The following is a 17,416-nucleotide window of genomic DNA, read 5'->3' as shown; positions in this document are numbered from 1 at the left end:
GTTTCTCTGGTAAAATGAATGAAAATGAAAAATCTGTGTTTTTCCCAGTTAAAAGGGAAATGCATGTGTTGTTTTTTTTTTCCATGGGAAACAGAAAACCCAGGTGTGATCATGTCTGAATGTACTATGAATTTGCATAATTTTTTTATAAGGTGAGATCACCTCTGCTTCCATATGTTAAGTGGTGTCTGCAGTAGGTCAGTCCCATAACACCCTTCTTCCGTTGTGGAAATGAAATTCTTGTGGTTTGCTGTTTTAAAAGAGTCAGTTTTAGTAGTAGTGTTATCTTCTGGATGCCCTTGGGTTTTAGGAATATTTCAGAACAATTTACAATAACTGGATCAGCATGTCTTTTCAAGTACTGTTGCAGCTAGTAGGGAGGAATTCAGAAGCCAGTTCAAGAATTAAGTGATTTGTTTGTGACAACTAGGAACACCCTTTTAAAAAGTGAGAAGCAAAATTGTTGAGGAAAGTGTAGATGAATAGGACTAAATTTAGGTTGATAAAATGCATGTGACAAGAGTGTAAGAAATTACATAAAATTGAGAAGCGCCTATGTAGGTTTATGGCTTAATTCTACAGAATATTTGTCTTTTATTCACCTTCGTTCAGGTGTATGATCAGGTTAATTGGATTTATACCTGGTCTCCTTTAATGATTCAGTTTTATAAACTTGGAATATCTGCTCTGTTACAATGTACTGTTTCTTATTTTTTTGAAAATACTGTAAATCTAAAATTGATCCAATCCAATGTCATTTTATGACATTACAGCTTCAATGTTTTACCTGATAATACCAAATTATCATTATGACGAACTTTAACTCTGCATATTTTCTGTTAATATTAGACAACTTAGGTTAGAAAGGTTTTAACAAGCCGTAACCATGTTAACATTATTTTATAATCTATTTTATATTTCAGTTCACTATTTTCAAAAGAAGGCATAAAAACTTTCCAGTATATTTCTTTCATTTTGCAGTAAGCACTTCCAAAATAATGCATTCAGGTGGTCTGTTAATTTTCAAAAATCTGTTTCTTTTTAGATTGTAGACATTTCTACAGCCATGAATGATCGAACAAAGGCTCAAAAGAGGCTTACACAGAATACATTTGATTTAGAAGCCATGTGCATGTTAAACCGTGCACAGGAACAGGTGGGTTCTATTCTGTTTTCTGTTTATTAAAATTTTGTGAACTTAGTGGAAAAGTTCAGTTGTTTGGCTTTTTCTGAAACATAAGTCTGCTTTGTGTATAGATGCCAAGAAAAAGAACTCTTGGGAGCTTAGCTTTAGACTTTCTGATATGAAAATGTTGGTTTATATTTCTACTCTGAATATTATTGATGCATATCCAAAAAGAACCAAACTTTCCAAGTTTAGGGTGTTTTCAGAGCTGGAAGTTAAAAGTAGTCATCTTTTATTTGTAGACAGTTGGTGAGAATGGTAATAAGTATAGATATATGAACTGGGCAATGTAGAAATCCTTGAGATACTGTAAATAAAGAATTTCATTTTTCTTCAAACAAAACAAGCAAAAAACCTTTAAACTGGTAGAGTCTAATCTTTTTTGCAGTTGTGCCATAAATTAGCTCTGCACCCTCCCCAAGTACTACTGCAATCTACTTCCCTACCCCGTTGCCTTGCTTTTTGCTCATAGACCTGTGCTGCCTGCATGAGCTGCTTTGCTGCTTTCTGCTTCTGACCTGTGCAGCCTGCCTAGTTTGCTACTTTGCCTTCTGCTTTCTACCCTATCTGCATCTGTGCTGCCTGTCCTTTCCCCAGTGTGTCGTATGTCACACAAGCTGCCTGTGCCACTTGTGGTACTCATGCTGCAGGCTGGCCACCCATGCTTTAATCAGTGCAACAAACGGAAACACGTTATGACTTGGGGTGCTTACTGGGCCTTTATTTCAGGTTTCTTGGTTTCATGCATCTGATTTAAAGTATTGGCCAGAAGTAGTTCTAGTCCTGAAAAAAGATAAAATTATGTGCAAGTTTGTTTTTTATCTATTTTGTTCATCTGCTTTTGAGAACAGTGGTCAGTTTTATATAAATAGCTTTTGAAATAAAGCTTTCCAGAGTTGATGCAAGTGGTTGTGTGATAGTGTGATAAAAATTGAGGAGATAATTTTATAGTATAAATAAAATTAAAAAAAAAATTAAAGAAGTGTATGGTAACTTCTTTTTAAGAGAGATCCCATTTCATGGGGCATATTCCAGGAAATTTTAAGTTTAGAACAAAAATGTGCAGGTATTTATTTTGTTTTCGTATTGGTTTGTTTTGCAGATTGATGCCTGGGCTCAGTCAAACTCTCTGCCGGGCCAGTTCACTGGAAGTACTGGAGCACAGGTTTTGTCCTCAGATGCATTGTCCAACAGTGGTCCCCAAGCCTGGATTAGAAAGGTAGAAGTTATGCAGACAGATATGTTCAAATATCACATGTTAAATACCACTCAGGTTACCAGAAGATATGAAAAATGGCACACTAAATATGCTAATATTTGCCACATGTATTTCAGTAGCCTATATGGTAGATTGAACTGAATTAATCTACTATGTGTGTGTTCAGCCTACATACATTGTTATGCTTATCTTGCTGTGCATTTTAAAGTGTTGGTCTTGATGCTTCAATCGGATGCTTGAATCATTTCTGATAGGTACACTGTAGGGATTGAAAAAAGATGTGTAACCTGATACGGAGAAGACTGAACCTGTTACTGTTACCTTGTGCTGAAATAATGTTCAGAAAATTGAGTGCGATTGCAAAGGAAAAATCTATAACTAAACTACTCTGTTTAGGGACACATCAGTCAGGGCCTGATCCTGATGTCATTGAACTCCACTATATTTTGACACTAACTTCAATGGAAACGGGATCAGACCTGCTGCTGCCCAAGATGAACTTCGGTTTGGATTGGTTCCATCTAACTACTTTCTCCCTTCTGTTTGCATTACATAATGCCGTTTCTGGCAGCCAAATATTTAAAATGGAGGTTGCAGTTGGGTAAATAAGTGTAATGTCATCAAGCACTTGCATACAGTTGCTGAAGAGTAATACTGGCATATTTTCAGGGTGAAATATATCGTACATTGTTCTGGTTTTTGTAAGTTTCTTAACATGACATACTTTATCTTTGTAAATGATTGCTGAACAGATTCTCTTCCAGAGGATTAGAACTGGGGAATCTATGAGATTTCTATCTTTCAGGCAGAATCTTGTGTTAAGCAGTCATTCTAGCAAAGATCGCATTTCAGTGTTTCAGAAGCCTGATTATTCACAAAATCCTAGGATTCTCCAAACTATTAAGTTAGGTTTCAGGTGCAGAGAGAAGTTTTCAGTAAAAATGATGGTAAACTGGACCGTGTGTTCTTGAATTAGGACGCTAAATAGAGGTGTTCGCCAGCGTTCAAAACTTTAACTTGTTTTTCCTCTTTGTAGCAAAACAACAGAAAGGCTACTTGTTAGAGGGAAGGTTTTCTGGACTCTTCTCAATAAGATCTAATGCCCAGGGCCAACATTTAGTTTACTTTAAAGTCTAACTTCAAAGGTCACTAATTTTGAATTGTAATATGGCTGTGGAATGTTGGCTCCAGTAATTGAAAATAGTCCATTGTTTTCCTGGCAGAGAGGCTTCAAAATGTAATTGATTCAGTTGGGAGATTTACTGGGGAGAAAAGGAAAGCCTTTCTACTAGAACTTGTAAAAGAGACCAGTAAGCCTCCTAAGGCTCATTTGAGGGTTCTCCCCTCCTGCATACCTCAAGAGAGTCCCAGGACAAAAGGGGAGAGAATGTCCCTCTTAACTTCTCTTTTCATCCATTTCTCCTTCCCTGAGGTTCTGAGATGGTCTTTTGTGGCTTGCAGTAGCAGGATTGTCCTCTAACAAAACACACTGAGTGGAGAAGGCAGGTGTGTTTTTCTTTTATCTCCTGCGCCCTTGAACTATGCTAAGTGTGTTCGTTCTCTGAAAAATATGCTCAGGTCTGAAGGGGGAGAATCGGGAAAGAAACTTACTGGCCCAGGCACATGGGCACTGTTAGGAACAGAAGGCTCTAAGTGGGGAGCATGGTGTTCACCAGCAGTTCACTGAACCTAGAAGAAGCAAGCCTGGGAAAGCACTCACTTCTACCTTTCTCCACCCAGCAAACATTGTGTTGTCTGCAGCCTCATCGTTTCTATTTGGCAAACCATTGGAGTGTTACTGGGTAGAGAGTTGGGATGATACTAGTGCTGCTTACTTGCCTCCTTCTGCAGTGCTGGTCCTCTGCTTGACCTTTTTGTTCCTTTCAGGCTGGCCATTCTTGGCATGTTGCTGTCAATTTTCCATGCTTGACATTTGGTCACAGTCAGAAGTCCTATATGGAGGGTATTAGGGGCTCAATTCTCTTTTAAAAGTTGTAGAAAACATGGGGCAAGAGACAACCTTTACAAAACTTATTGGGGTGGATGAACTACAGGAAGGAATATCAGTCTTGTAGCTGATATATGGGATGATTTCACATAAGTAAAATGGGAATATAGTGTGTTTTGAAACAGTAGTATCTTTCAAGGACATTTGTGGGTTTTTTTAAACAAAAAAAAACCAATTATGAAATGGAGAGTTCAGTTCATGTATTTCAGGCAAGTCACCTGAGCTTCCTTATCTCAGTGATGCAGTGATGTTGTGAGAAATTAAACTTTTTCCCTTATGTATTTTAACAAACATGTTTTCTGATAAGATTTCTATTCACAAAAACTAGAATCCCTTAATCTGTATCATTCAGTGCTGCTGTTTTTAAGGCTTCCCTTTCAATCCATACACAGTACATGGGAAGGAATGTTACAGACTTCTGCTTAGATGTTGGGCATGTTGAAGATGATCATACTTGTCTTCATTAGGAACCCTCACCTCCCCTGGGGGGACTGGGTTATGCAGCACTTTGTAGAATCCAGTCTTAAAATCCCCTGGGTCAGCCAGTTATCCAAGTGTCAAAAGACATGGAGCAAGTGTGTTTTTTATATACATGCTATATATGACAATGTATGTCTGACAGACTGAATCTAAGCAGCAGATTATAAAACTGATATAATGTGGTTTCCATATTTTATCTAAATGCAGAGAAGGGAAGGTATGGTGCATTGCTGTATCTCTGAGGAGAGCTAAGGTTTTTAGCATAGCTTGTTTGGGAAATACAAGCTTAACTCTGCATCTACTGAGTTTCAAGTGCTTGGGTTTGGTGAGGTTTTTGCAGCTTCAAATGTTCTTGAAAAGTAATATGTATTCAGACCACTATGTACCTTCAGCTTTCATTCAGCTACACTTTAGTAAATTTTTGTGGGTGTGTAAATTCTGCTACTGAAATGGTAACAGTGACTGATTTTGAATAATAGATATTCCTACCAGCAGTGGCTTTTGGTTTTGAGTTTAATTGATGTAGCTGTCTCTCAGTGGTTGGGCATGGGGTTGTTGAACAGTATTCCTAAAGGTGCAAGTTTCCATTAATACAATTTGTGACCAGTATTATTTTTTTCTGAAAAGTGGTTTCTGTTTTAATTTATCACCATTGATGTAATCCGTTCACAAATGTGATATATTCTTTATGGAGGTCAGGGTTTTTTCTTCCCCTTCTTTTTCTTGCCAGTAGAGAACAGAGGTGAACAAAATGTCATCTGAGGAAACGTACACACACTATTTTATCCAGCAAACCTCTTTTGAGGCTTTCTCCTGTTTAGACTTTTCCAGAGACACCAGCTATGTCTAGATAAATTAATTCATTCACAGTTATACAAAAAGCATTTTTTCCAAAACTAGAGTTTTGGGGGAGGGGGAGGGGATGAGGCATCTGTTCTGGTGGGCTCTTCACAATGGCGGTCTTTCCCTTCCATAAATCAGTATGACTGCTGTCATCCATACTTTCATGGTATAATATAAGACCCATCTCTTTGCAGAAGTCTTCCCATTGTCATGCCCCATAGAGTGATAGAAGCAGCTCGTTGATGATGCAGAATCAAAAATATTCCAGTGCTTTATATTTTCTCTATCACTTGATTTTGTTAATGCTTTCTCTTTTTTGGCATTCAGTTGCATTACAACAGATAATGAGATTAGTGTTTTCCCTGTTCCGGGAGAAAAGATGGAAAAAAAAGAATTTCTCCACAATTTCACTGCAAATCAATGGTAGAGTGGAATTGGAATTTTATCATTGGGAAGCACTTTGTTTAGTTTTCCAGACAATACTCTTTATCAAGTTATCATCTAAATTAAAAACATTAACATTTAGTAATTGTCCTTTAATGTTCATTTTAAAATAATTTCACTCTGAATTTATTGATTGTGAATCATCTTGATTCTTTCAGTGATCTCTTTATCAGTTATCCTGATTGTTTATAAAAAGTTTTTTTTGTTTGTTTGTTCCTCTCCCACCCAATAACTGGAAGTCCTGTTCTTTTCAAGTAGAATTGGTATAAAGTTGAGCTCCTGGCTTTTTGATATCATTCCCAGAAATAAACTTTCTGGAGCCTGCAGTGTAATATGCAGGTTAAACTTACTGCAAGTGTTGTAGATGATTTTGTTAACAAATGGATCCCAGTTGTCATTCTTGTTTGCCAGTGCCTCTGTTGTGTTAACAGGAGAAAAAGCAGAAAAACTTGTTACAGCTAGAGTCAGCAGGTGGGATTCTGAACATAGGAAACAGGTCTGCTGAGTACAGTGAACCATGTTTACAACTGCTTTTTGAGAGAATTGCACTTTCAATTTTTAGAAAAACTTAAGACTACTTCCTAGGTTCAGAATTTGTTCATGCTTTTTGATTGTTACTCTATAGAAGCCTCAATTTTAAATTATGAAGGGGGTCTACAGTGAGTCTTTTCCTAAAAATAGTTTGTTTGAAAATTTGATGGGGAAGGCTATTTAACCTTTAGGTGACCTCATAAAGTAATTGTTTTTCCTCCTCTTTGTGAACTGAGTACACATTGGTGGTGATGAAATAGGTGTTGATATTGAAAATTCTATCATTGCAAAGCAGGTACAAAAGAGGAATCGGAACCTGGGTGACATTGACTGGGGTTTGTATCATTCTCTCCATGGGTGCCCTTTTCTTATATGAGGTTCCTGGAAAAGAGGGGAGGATGAAACTGGAAGTAAGTAAAAGCCATTTGAGGTGTATATAGCCGAGGCAGTTAGTATCAAACATCGATTTAACTCTGTCTCTGTACACATGCTGCATGGTCTGCACTGATCCAAAAAACCTCAAAAATACAGGAGTGGTAAACTTTGCCTCTCCCTTCTTCCTTCCATCAGATCATCTTGTTACACTCGGCATCCACTTGCGTCATTTCTAGGTATTTGTTATATAGGTACACATTTATTACAATGTTCAGGAATACTTAAAACTTAACTTTTCAACACCAGGGTTTGGGTGGCTTTGATGCATACGTTGTTAGTGTGTATTGGATGCCTGTGTTGGGAAGCTAATCATTTTATTAAGGACATGATTGCATATTCTTAGTCCTCTGTGGATGTAAGATATCTAATGTGGCTTATATAAATAAATTGAACACAAGAAAATCTCTCCAAATCTGGGAAATGTTTTGTACTTCAAGCACAGTGTAATTAAAAAAAGAAAATCAAAAAAAGGAAAGAGAGCATTCTAGGAACTTGTTTTGGTGCCTAGGTAAAGCTGAAACCAAAATATTAGGCATTGTGTCGTCTAACTTACTATGTGCGAATGCTGACTGCCTTATCAATACCACTGTAAATTTGTGTATTTTAAGACGAGCAATTTCTTGCTGTGATGGAAATGATTGATTTTACTCTACTTGGGTTAGTGGGTGGGGCGAAGAGAGATGATAGTTCACAGAATAACCTGTGAACTTTCACCCCTCTATATGGAAACTTGTTTCAGGGTCAAATCCTTGTAGCTGCCTTCTTGCCACGGTCAATGCCAGCCCTACTATTCACAACACTGCGGCCATCGAGGCCTAGGTACGTAAACATTTAAGGAGTTTTTAAAGTTCTTTACATCAAAACAGATTTTTAAATTTCTATTTGATAATCTTACGACATTTAACAGCTCTTATGTTAATGATGATTTAAGCTGGTATGATGACTACTGCTGCTAAACTATGCGACTAAGTACTTTTTTTTTCTTAAAAATATATAGAAACACCTGTGTCTGTTTCATGTGGATTTGCAAAGTAAAGCTTTGTATATGCAACTTCTGTGTCATAAAATGGGGAAACATTTTTGAAATTTAAAATGTGCCTGAACTCATACGTCATTACTAAAGTGCTTGTATTTTGTTCAATAACTAGGTACACTTGGCACAAACTTGCCAGTTAGACAATTAACACTGCCTCCTTTCACAAGATGAGAAGAGATGCATTGGAACCAAAGTAGCGTGTTTAAAAATAAATGATGGTTATGATTTTATTAAATATGTATTTTCAAAGTGGGTCGGTTGCCTTTTTGGAATTAAAGGATCTCATTAAAATTTTCCTAGGCTTTTTTTAGATTGATATTTTGAAAAGTTGTGTGTCTAATGTATGTATATGTGTGAATTCTGGTTTATACAAGACATGCTAATGTATGTAAAGCAGAGGTGTATTCACTTGAATTGATCTGTGAACTTACTAGAAATATTTTTGGAAGATCCCAGTTACTTTTTTAAAATCCAGTGCTAACTTTAGGACTTGTTTTACTTTTCTTTCTTTGGATAGGATCAGTTCTTAAGAGCAGCCCCAGTAACTGGAGGAATGGGAGCTCAGCTGATGAGAAAAATGGGCTGGAGAGAAGGAGAAGGATTAGGAAAAAACAAAGAAGGCAGTGTGGAGCCTATTTTAGTTGATTTTAAGACTGATCGAAAAGGTAAGCCATTTTCTTGAACGTTTTCAGATAGCATAAAACTGACTTTTTTTTTTTTTATTGAGCTATATAGATAGCTTCTTAATAGCTGGAGATTTATTTTCAATTTTTATCTGTGTATAAAAACTACAGTCAAAATAATGGTTTTGATTCTGCCCTCGAACTGTAGACAACCTAAACTTACTTTTGTGAGGGTTCAGTTGCAGGTGTTAGTTTCATTTAGATAAAGGGGGCTTGTCTTCTACTTAAATTTAAGCAAATATATAGGTGCCTTACCTTCATAATAGCAGCCTTGAAATTGGTAGGGCCTGATTGTAACAGGTGCTGGGGTGTCTGGCCCTTAAAGAAGGGAGGAGGCTCTAGAAGTGGGGGGTGGGGGGAGAGACACCCAGGGCCAGAGCTGGGGCAGGCAGTCTCACTCTGGCTGCAGGCATGAAAGGAGCTCCTGAACAAGCAGCAGACAGAGGGAGACTGTAGGGTTTAAGAGAAGGCAGCCTTAGAGCTAAGCCTTAGAGCTGGTGATTTAGGGACTGAGACAAGGGGCGGTGGTGGTCTCAGCTGGCCCAGGAGTGGGGCCAGGGTCCCAGTGCTTGAGACCAAAGCTTAAGGAACAGGGCCAGAGAGAGTCTGAGGCACTGGGATGCCCAGGGAGCAGATGTAGTTAGGAAGCAAAGATCAGTTAGAGACAGAGGCCTGAGGCACAGCATGCCTAGGCGATGGATATAATGAATGTGACATAGGGACCCAGGGTTTGGGGGTGCCTCTAGGGAGAGGCACTTACTGGATGGGATGTAGAGCATGATTGGTAACATCTGCAAGACATGGGTGTGGTGTAAGTGGCAGTTGGAGCCATGTAGTAAGCCCTTAAGGGGCTGTGTAGTGACAGCTAAACAGAAGCATGGGATCAAAAATCCCTGGGGAAGCCTCTCTTTCCAAGGATCTAGCAACCACAAGGTGTAGCAGGTGAGGTGAAGTGGAGCAAGCCTGAGAAGCCAGAGCAGAGCAGGGGTCAAGTAGCTACCAGGGGCCAGTGCCTGCTATACTAGTCAATTCAGGGCTGGTTAGAAGTATTCATTGTTGACTCCTAGGTAAATTTTGCCCAGTTAGGCAGTTAAGGCAGCATGTACCAAACTTCTGATACCTGGGGCACAATTATTTTCTGGATTAAAATTTTGTCACATGGTTTTCTGAATGTTGTGGCACCTCAGTTGAAAAAACTGACAGAGCTGAATTCAGAAAAGGTATGGAGGGGGTCCATGAGGCTAGGATAATTGCAAATCGCGATCTAACTGGTGCCACTTGAGCGGTGGGGTAGGACCTTAGTCTGCTGTGCCATGCTTTCCAGTGCCTGCCACCTTACAGCCTCTGGTCGGTACTTCAGAGGATATGGACAGCCCCCACTGCTGAGGCTGCTCCTGCCAGCAGCCATCCCTGTAACCCCTTCTGCCAGCCATAGTAGCATGGGAGGAGTGGAGGGGATGATCCAGGCTGCAGAGTGTGGCTTTGTCTGTGTGCCTTCCTACACACTGCTGGGAGTGTTGCAGGGTGGTGGGGGGCTGGCATAGGGGCTGCCTGGGGTGGGGAAGGCAGCAACAGTGGCAGCAGTCCACAGAGAAGTAGTCGCGTGTGCTGGGACAGGTTCAGAATGCTGGACAAGGGAGAAGAGCACTTACCCCTAATGGGATCTTATGGTACACTTTCATTGCTCTTATAGCACATGAGTGTGTCATGGCACACTCTTTGGGAATCGCTAGGTTAAGGGTAGTACACTTAGATTACAAAGTAGATAGTTGGGCTGAAAGTTACTCTGCACTTCAGTGGTTTATGTATGTTGCAATAAGGTAACTAATTGGGACTGTCACTGGTTTTGTAGTTAAGCACATGATGTTCCGACTCACTTGCAGGGGTGCTATTAAAGTCAGTGGAAACTGTAGATGTTGGAACTGTAGTGATTGACAGAGATTTGCCACTTGTGTAATGCTTTAAAGTTGTCAGATCAGCACCAAAAATATGTTATAAGTCAACAATTGTAAAACTTGTGTGTGGAGATGAGAAGTGGAGACTCTGTCTTACTCCTTCGTTTAAAGAGTGTAGTAATTGGAGGTCATTTGCAAGTAATTGGCCTTTAGCAGGCTGTATAATTGCAACAATCTAAAAGTATAGACAGGAAAACAGTACAAACACATATGAGCTTTATTTGGAAAGTGGCCAGACATTTATAATTGTTAATTTCCCTCAGTTTGCTGAATTGAAAGTGGGGGATGGGAAGGAGGAAGAGAATGGTAATTAACTGGTTGACCTGCACCAGGAACAAAATAAGGTTTTGTTGGTTCTCCCTCACCCCACCACTGGCAAGAAGAAAAAAAAAGTACTTTGGGTCTTTAAGAAGTTGGTCCTGCAAAGCTTTCGTTCTTGGTAACAGTTTCTTCCATTTAATGCAAGTAATAACACAAGCATTGGGAAAGAACTTTTTAAAAAGTATTTTATTCAGTCTGATTTCTCTTTTCCAGTGCAGCTTTCCTAATGAGCTATCTGACTGTTTCACGTCCAGGCTCCATGGGCACAATTACACCTGTATGCAATGCAGCGTCGGGCACTTATAGATTCATAAATGCTAGGGTCAGAAGGGACCTCAACAGATCATCGGGTCCAACCCCCTACCTAGGCAGGAAAGAGTGCTGGGGTCAGATGACCCCAGCCAGATGCCTATCCAGCCTTCTCTTAAAGACCCCCATGGTAGGGGAGAGCACCGCCTCCCTTGGAAGTCCATTCCAGATTTTGGCCACCCTTACCATGAAGAAGTTTTTCCTGATATCTAGCCTAAATCTGCTCTGTCAGTTGTAACCATTGTTCCTCGTTACCTCAAGAGGTGCCCTGGTGAACAGAGCATCTCCGATCCCTTGCTGCGTCCCCCTAATGAATTTGTAGGAGGCCACAAGATCACCTCTCAGCCCTTCTCTTGTGGAGGCTGAAGAGGTTCAGGTCCCTCAGTCTCTTCTTATAGGGCTTGTCTTGTAAGCCACTAAACATGAATGGCCCCCCTCTGGACCCTCTTGAGTCTATCAACATCATTCTTGAAGTACGGCACCCAAAACTGGACGCAGTACTCCAACTGCGGTCTGACCAATGCTGCATAGAGGGGAAGTATCACCTCCTTGGTTCTGTTCGTCATGCATCTGGTGATGCATGATAAAGTGCGGTTAGCTTTGATGATTTCATCATGCTTCTAAAAGCACGCGGTGCTGCGTTGTGTACATCTGCATAAATGGCCAAATGCACATCAGCGCGGAGAAAAATGGCAGTGCGCTTTTGAACTAAAACATCTTGGATGTGTTTTGGTTTAAAAGCGTGCTGCTGTCATTTTCTCAGTGCTGATGTGCATGTTGTCATTTACACAAACGCATGTGATGCAGCGATGGGCGTGTCAGTTTGTGTGCTGCTCAGACTCAATTAATCGAGTCTGCTCTGGCATGCTGGATTTTTGGTACGTTGGAGCAGACTGGCGGTATGTGTATAAATGCCCCATGATACTAAGACCGTGAAGTGTCTGGGGACCCTCCGAGTGGTATCTGATTGGGCATTTGGTCCTAATGATTTTTTTTAATATATATTAAAATACTGTACGAAGGTCTGAATCAAGATCATGAGATCATTGTGTGTGACATTTTAAAACAGCAAGGTGAGGGGAAATTAAAGGATACAACACAAAAATTTTCAGGGGAACTGCTGGCACAACTGAGAAATAAGATTTGTGAGGTGCAATCTTGTAATGGACTGCTTTGTAGTGGGGAGAGACTAGATGACCTTTTGGGACGCAGAATGCCCTTACTCTAGCATGAGAGAGAAGCAGGCTATGCTAAATATTATCAGTTATGCTGTTTTTGTTTAACTTAATGTGAACTGCCCATTTGAAATGGAAAGTGGGTGGTTACCTATGGAGCAAAGAGAGGTAATTGGAAATAGTTACAGACCAAGTAAAGAACAAATATATAGTTAAGCATACTATATTTATTTATTTGATTTCTATGTCACCCTCCACAGAAGGGCTCAGGGGAGCTTAGAATAATGGTCATGAAAACAGCAAATAATTAAGAAAAAAAAGTGATAGAATACCCAAAGCTTAACCCCACCTCCTAAATGCCTTCCTGTGTAAAGAAATGCACAACTCTACAACTCTTGGTTCAAAGATTATACCTTTTATTAGACCAGCTAGAGTTTTGTCTTGGACCAACCACTTCCCTGTATAAAGAGGTTTTATGATGTTTTTGAAACATGGCTAGGTTCAGGCTATAATGAACCTCCAGGGGGAGGGAGTTTTTGAGCTGAGGAGCTACTGAGCAAAAAGACCTCCCAGTTGGTTTGGACAAATCAAGCTTGACACACAAATGGTACTTGAAGGTGAACTTGGCAGTTCACCTTCAAGTGGAACATATGAAAAGAAGCAGTCGCTTAGGTATATAGGACCCAGGCCATAAAAGGCTTTATATGTCAAGACTAGAGCCTTGAATTGTGTGTGAAAGCTAATGCAGACTTTGCAGTACTGGAGTAGTGTGCTCCCAACAACCCATCTCTGTCAGAAGGCTAGGCTGCTGCATTTTGCACCAGCTACAGCCTTCAAGGGCAGCCCAACATAGAGCATATTGCAGTAGTCTAGCCTTGAGTTTTCAAAAGCATAGGTGGTTGTGGCCAGATCTGGATCTGAAAGAAAAGTTTGCAGCCTTCACACCAGATGGAGTTGGTGAAAGGCCTCTTAGCCACTGCTGGAACCTGAGAATCCAGGTATAGCAAAGGATTGCACCCTGAGACTGTAGACATGAGTGAGGAGGGGAAGCCAAATCCCATAAATAACAAAGCTGTCCCTATTCCTCCAAGGAGTAAGGTCTGCTCACTTACCATCATGTCTGTTTCAACAAGTTTCCCTATACTGTCTAACATGAATGCCATGTGCCCCTGGAGGCTGGGGGTGGTGGTATGTGACTGCCCACGGAAGGCGGAGGTGTGGTGGCGGTGAGTGGGGAGCTCCTGCAGGTGGTGATGGCATGGTGGGGGGGTGAGTGCTGACCAGTGGTCGGCAACCACCCGCAGACACTGGCAAGGAGTGGGGGTGGGGAGTGCCAACTGCCCGCAGGCACTGCCAGCAGCGGCAGCCAGTCACAGGGGATGCACCGCCAATCTCAGGGTTTGCACGTGCACCTGCTTGCATGCCCTACATGTTGCCAATGCTGTCTAAACTGGTTACCAGTTATAATGTCTTAGAAGCACAAAGAGGGTTAATGACTTCAGCAAGCTAGGGGCTGAATCTGGGTAAAAAAGTAGTTTAGCCTATTGTTTCAAAGTCTGCCAACTCTTTCAGGAAAGATTGCATGGGTCTGAGGCCTAGCAGAAAGCAGACTGCTGATCTGCACCCATTTTTTATGCACACTGTTCAAAATGTGCTGTAAGTTTAGCTGGGAAAAGCTCAAATCCTGGCATTCCTAGAAGCTGAACAGCTATTGTACCTTTACCCAATCCTCACAGGAGCTACATGCTTTGTCCTGTCAGAATCTAAGATGTCCTCTAGAAACAAGAAAACGGTTGTCATGCAAGCAAAATGTGGAAAAGGCCTATCTTACACTAGCATATTCAGTATCCTGGGGGTTTGCCAGCACTGCTCCCTGTAGTACATTTTTGCATTAATTTTTAACGTATGTAGAGGTTATTTTACAATAGCATTTTACTCTTAGGATGGATTTCCTGCTGGCATAAATTTTTCCTTTTTTAATTTCATTCCATTGCTCAGTGAGCCACTCAGGACAATTCCTTTCCCTTTTTCTGCTCTTTGTAATACCTGTAGAGATTTATTATTGTAAGAAATGCTATTACAGTAGTGCCTAAAGGCCACAACTGCATGGATCTGAATGACTTGTGCATTCCCTGTCGTTGCTTGGCTGAAAGGAGACGATAATTTATAATGAATAATCTAATTAATTTTGCCTTGCCTTCTATTTTTCAATTTAAAAATATTAAAAATTGCCTCAATAATTCTGAATAGCTCTTGGTCTGTGCCTTTTTTGTGAGCAGTTAGTTGCAAGTACCTGATGTTCATTCCCCATTCCTGATGCAGGTGCATCTGTAGATACTTGAGAACCTTGCAGCTATTCTAGAGTTGCTTAATTTCATCTTTATTTTGCTGTTTGGAGTCTTAGCAGTATGGAGAATACTGTATCCCTTCATGTCTTGACACAAAGCTCCGTAACAGCTAAGGCCAGAGTAATAGAGAAGTGCATCTTAATGTTAGGCTAATCAGACATGGGTGCCTAACATCTTAAGATAACATGAATTGGAAGAAGCAACAAGAATAGTTCATTTGATACAGGTAGCTGAAGCAATTCTTGATACAGTGGGAGGGCAATAACTGTATGGGATATATTGGTAATAGTATTTGAAAAGGGCTGAACATGTGCTGTGCAGACCAGACTATTTCAGGGAAAGGTTTGAGAACAACCATGGACAGTGTAGGTGTGTACCACTGAAAGGCAATTTGGAACTTTAATGAAGGGTATCAAGAACAGGAATATGGATAGATAGTTTTCTTTTTATTGCCTATATTGAAAGAACAACAATGTTTAAAGTCTTGTTTAAAATAATGCAAAACTAGTGAATTGTTGATTTCTGAAAGCACACAAGAAGGGACAAGCAATTTGTTTTGTTCAGTGAAAGCTATTACAGGAAACAAAGACCAGGATCCAGGGTTTGCCAGGCTCTCGCTTGGCTTGGCCCCTTCAGACCCACCTTCTAGGTCAGGGTGGGCAAAATACGGCCTGTGGGCTGCATCTGGCCCGCAAGACCATTCTTTCTTGCCTGCGGGGCCCCTAAAAAATTTAGAAAATGAATATTCACCTGCCCCTGGTTCCTGTCAAAAATGGCAGGAACCAAGGACAGTAGGACCCAGGGGAAGCCCAGCAGGCTCCCACAACAGCAGGGCCTGTGTGGCCAGCTTCTGGCCTGGGACCACGTGGCTGCCCCATGTGGGAAGCTCAGGTAAGGGGGAAGGGCAGGGAAGGACCCTGGGGAAAAGCTGAGCGCGGGGGTGAGGAGCTGCTCCTCGCCTGCCCTGTGGCCAGTGCTCCGCGCTCCAGCCACTTGCAGCCTGCGCAGGCTGCAACTGCCTGCAGCAGGGAGCACCGGCCATGGGGTGGGCGAGGGGCCACTTTTCCCCGCGCTCAGCACCAGCTTCTTCCGTGCTGGCAAGCAGGGGATCAGGACTGTGCGCTGTCCTCCCCCTGTATCGTGGGGCTGGAGGGCACTGGGAGTGAGCAGGTGCAGGAGCCAGGGGGAGGATGGGGCCCACACCAGCAGGGCCCAGAGCAGGGTGGTAGGAGCACGGGGTCCCAGCCAGCAGGGGCTCTATGGAGCTGGGCCAGCTCCCCCCTCTCCCTGCTGGTGCAGCCCAGCCTGGCTCCACAGACCCCTGCCAACCTGTGCCCCACTTTGGGCCCCACCGCTTCTGGCCCTGGGACATTGGTTCCAAGATGGTGACCAGGGGGTGGGGCACCTGTCAAGGGGCGGGGCTACCCATGTGGCCTTTGACAGCCTGCCAAAACTGGGTGAGTGGCCCTGCACCTGAAATAATTGCCCACCTCTGTTCTAGGTGCTGGCCCGAAGTAGCTTCCAGGCCCAAGACAGCACTTGGTAACTGAAGTCTGCTGTCTTCCAGCAAGCTGCAACTGCTTTGTCCACTGCAGCTAGCGATGCAAAACCATAGTGTTTCAGTTGAAAGCAGAGCATTTCTGTGGTCCATTAGATTTAGTTCTGAGCATGCTTCTTAACCTTTCAAGGGACACAGTGCCTGGCAAAACTAAAAAGGAGGGACACAGGTTATTAATGCAGGAGAGTTAAAAAGCAATAGGTTATTTTCCTTCATTGTACATGACTGTTAACTCATATTTGTGATTTATTTCTGATGTAAATAATATTAAGGACATTTAAGAAACTAGCGGTTCAAATTGGGTATAACATAACACTTGGAACCAAAATTCCTTGAAGTAAGCTATACTTGAGAGAAGTATAGCTATTAGAGTGAAGATGTGGCAAGGAGGCGAGTTAGAATAAAACATGATGAAGAGGAGGAACCTGGAAAAAATCTACTATCTTTCTCCTTCACACCCTTATCCCCCAGATTCAAATAGAGGTAAGAAACAAGGAAAATAAAATGAAAGACTGAAGGAAAAAAATTCAAAACCATTGCGCATGCATGTGTGTATATGTGCACATATATATAAAATTATTTCTTTTAGGGTATTTTCGAAATTCATGTGGGTAAAAAAAAAAAAAAAAATAATAATTGAGGGGAGGTGGGTTGCCCTGCAACTTTGCTTTTGTACTGGGCAGTAAAATTACATTTTATTTCACATTTTTAAGATCCAGGATGTAAACATAGATTGAAGGACTGGAGAGAGCATTTTTAAGGAGGAAATCTATTGTACAAAAGTAATCCATAAAAAACAAGATTGATGGCCACTGCCTTAGAACTGTACAGAGCATTTTAATTTTAAGCTTATATCCTCCTTCTTGAGAACCAAATATACAGTAC

At 41.3% G+C, this 17,416-nt stretch overlaps 1 protein-coding gene across 1 annotated transcript in view; it reads left to right on the top strand.

Moving 5' to 3' along the window:
• Positions 1-17,416, top strand: part of SON (SON DNA binding protein) — a 78,470-nt gene that overhangs the window by 52,104 nt on the left and 8,950 nt on the right. The window contains exons 6-8 of the mRNA XM_019523959.1: positions 1,046-1,156; positions 2,289-2,405; positions 8,700-8,847. Of these exons, the coding sequence (XP_019379504.1) occupies positions 1,046-1,156; positions 2,289-2,405; positions 8,700-8,847 (376 nt within the window). The remainder of the gene's footprint in view (positions 1-1,045; positions 1,157-2,288; positions 2,406-8,699; positions 8,848-17,416) is intronic.

This window comes from Gavialis gangeticus, unplaced genomic scaffold (assembly GCF_001723915.1).
Source record: "Gavialis gangeticus isolate Ggan-Ray unplaced genomic scaffold, GavGan_comp1, whole genome shotgun sequence".
In the NCBI taxonomy this organism is placed as follows: domain Eukaryota; kingdom Metazoa; phylum Chordata; order Crocodylia; family Gavialidae; genus Gavialis; species Gavialis gangeticus.
This window is presented reverse-complemented; position numbering and strand designations above follow the sequence as displayed.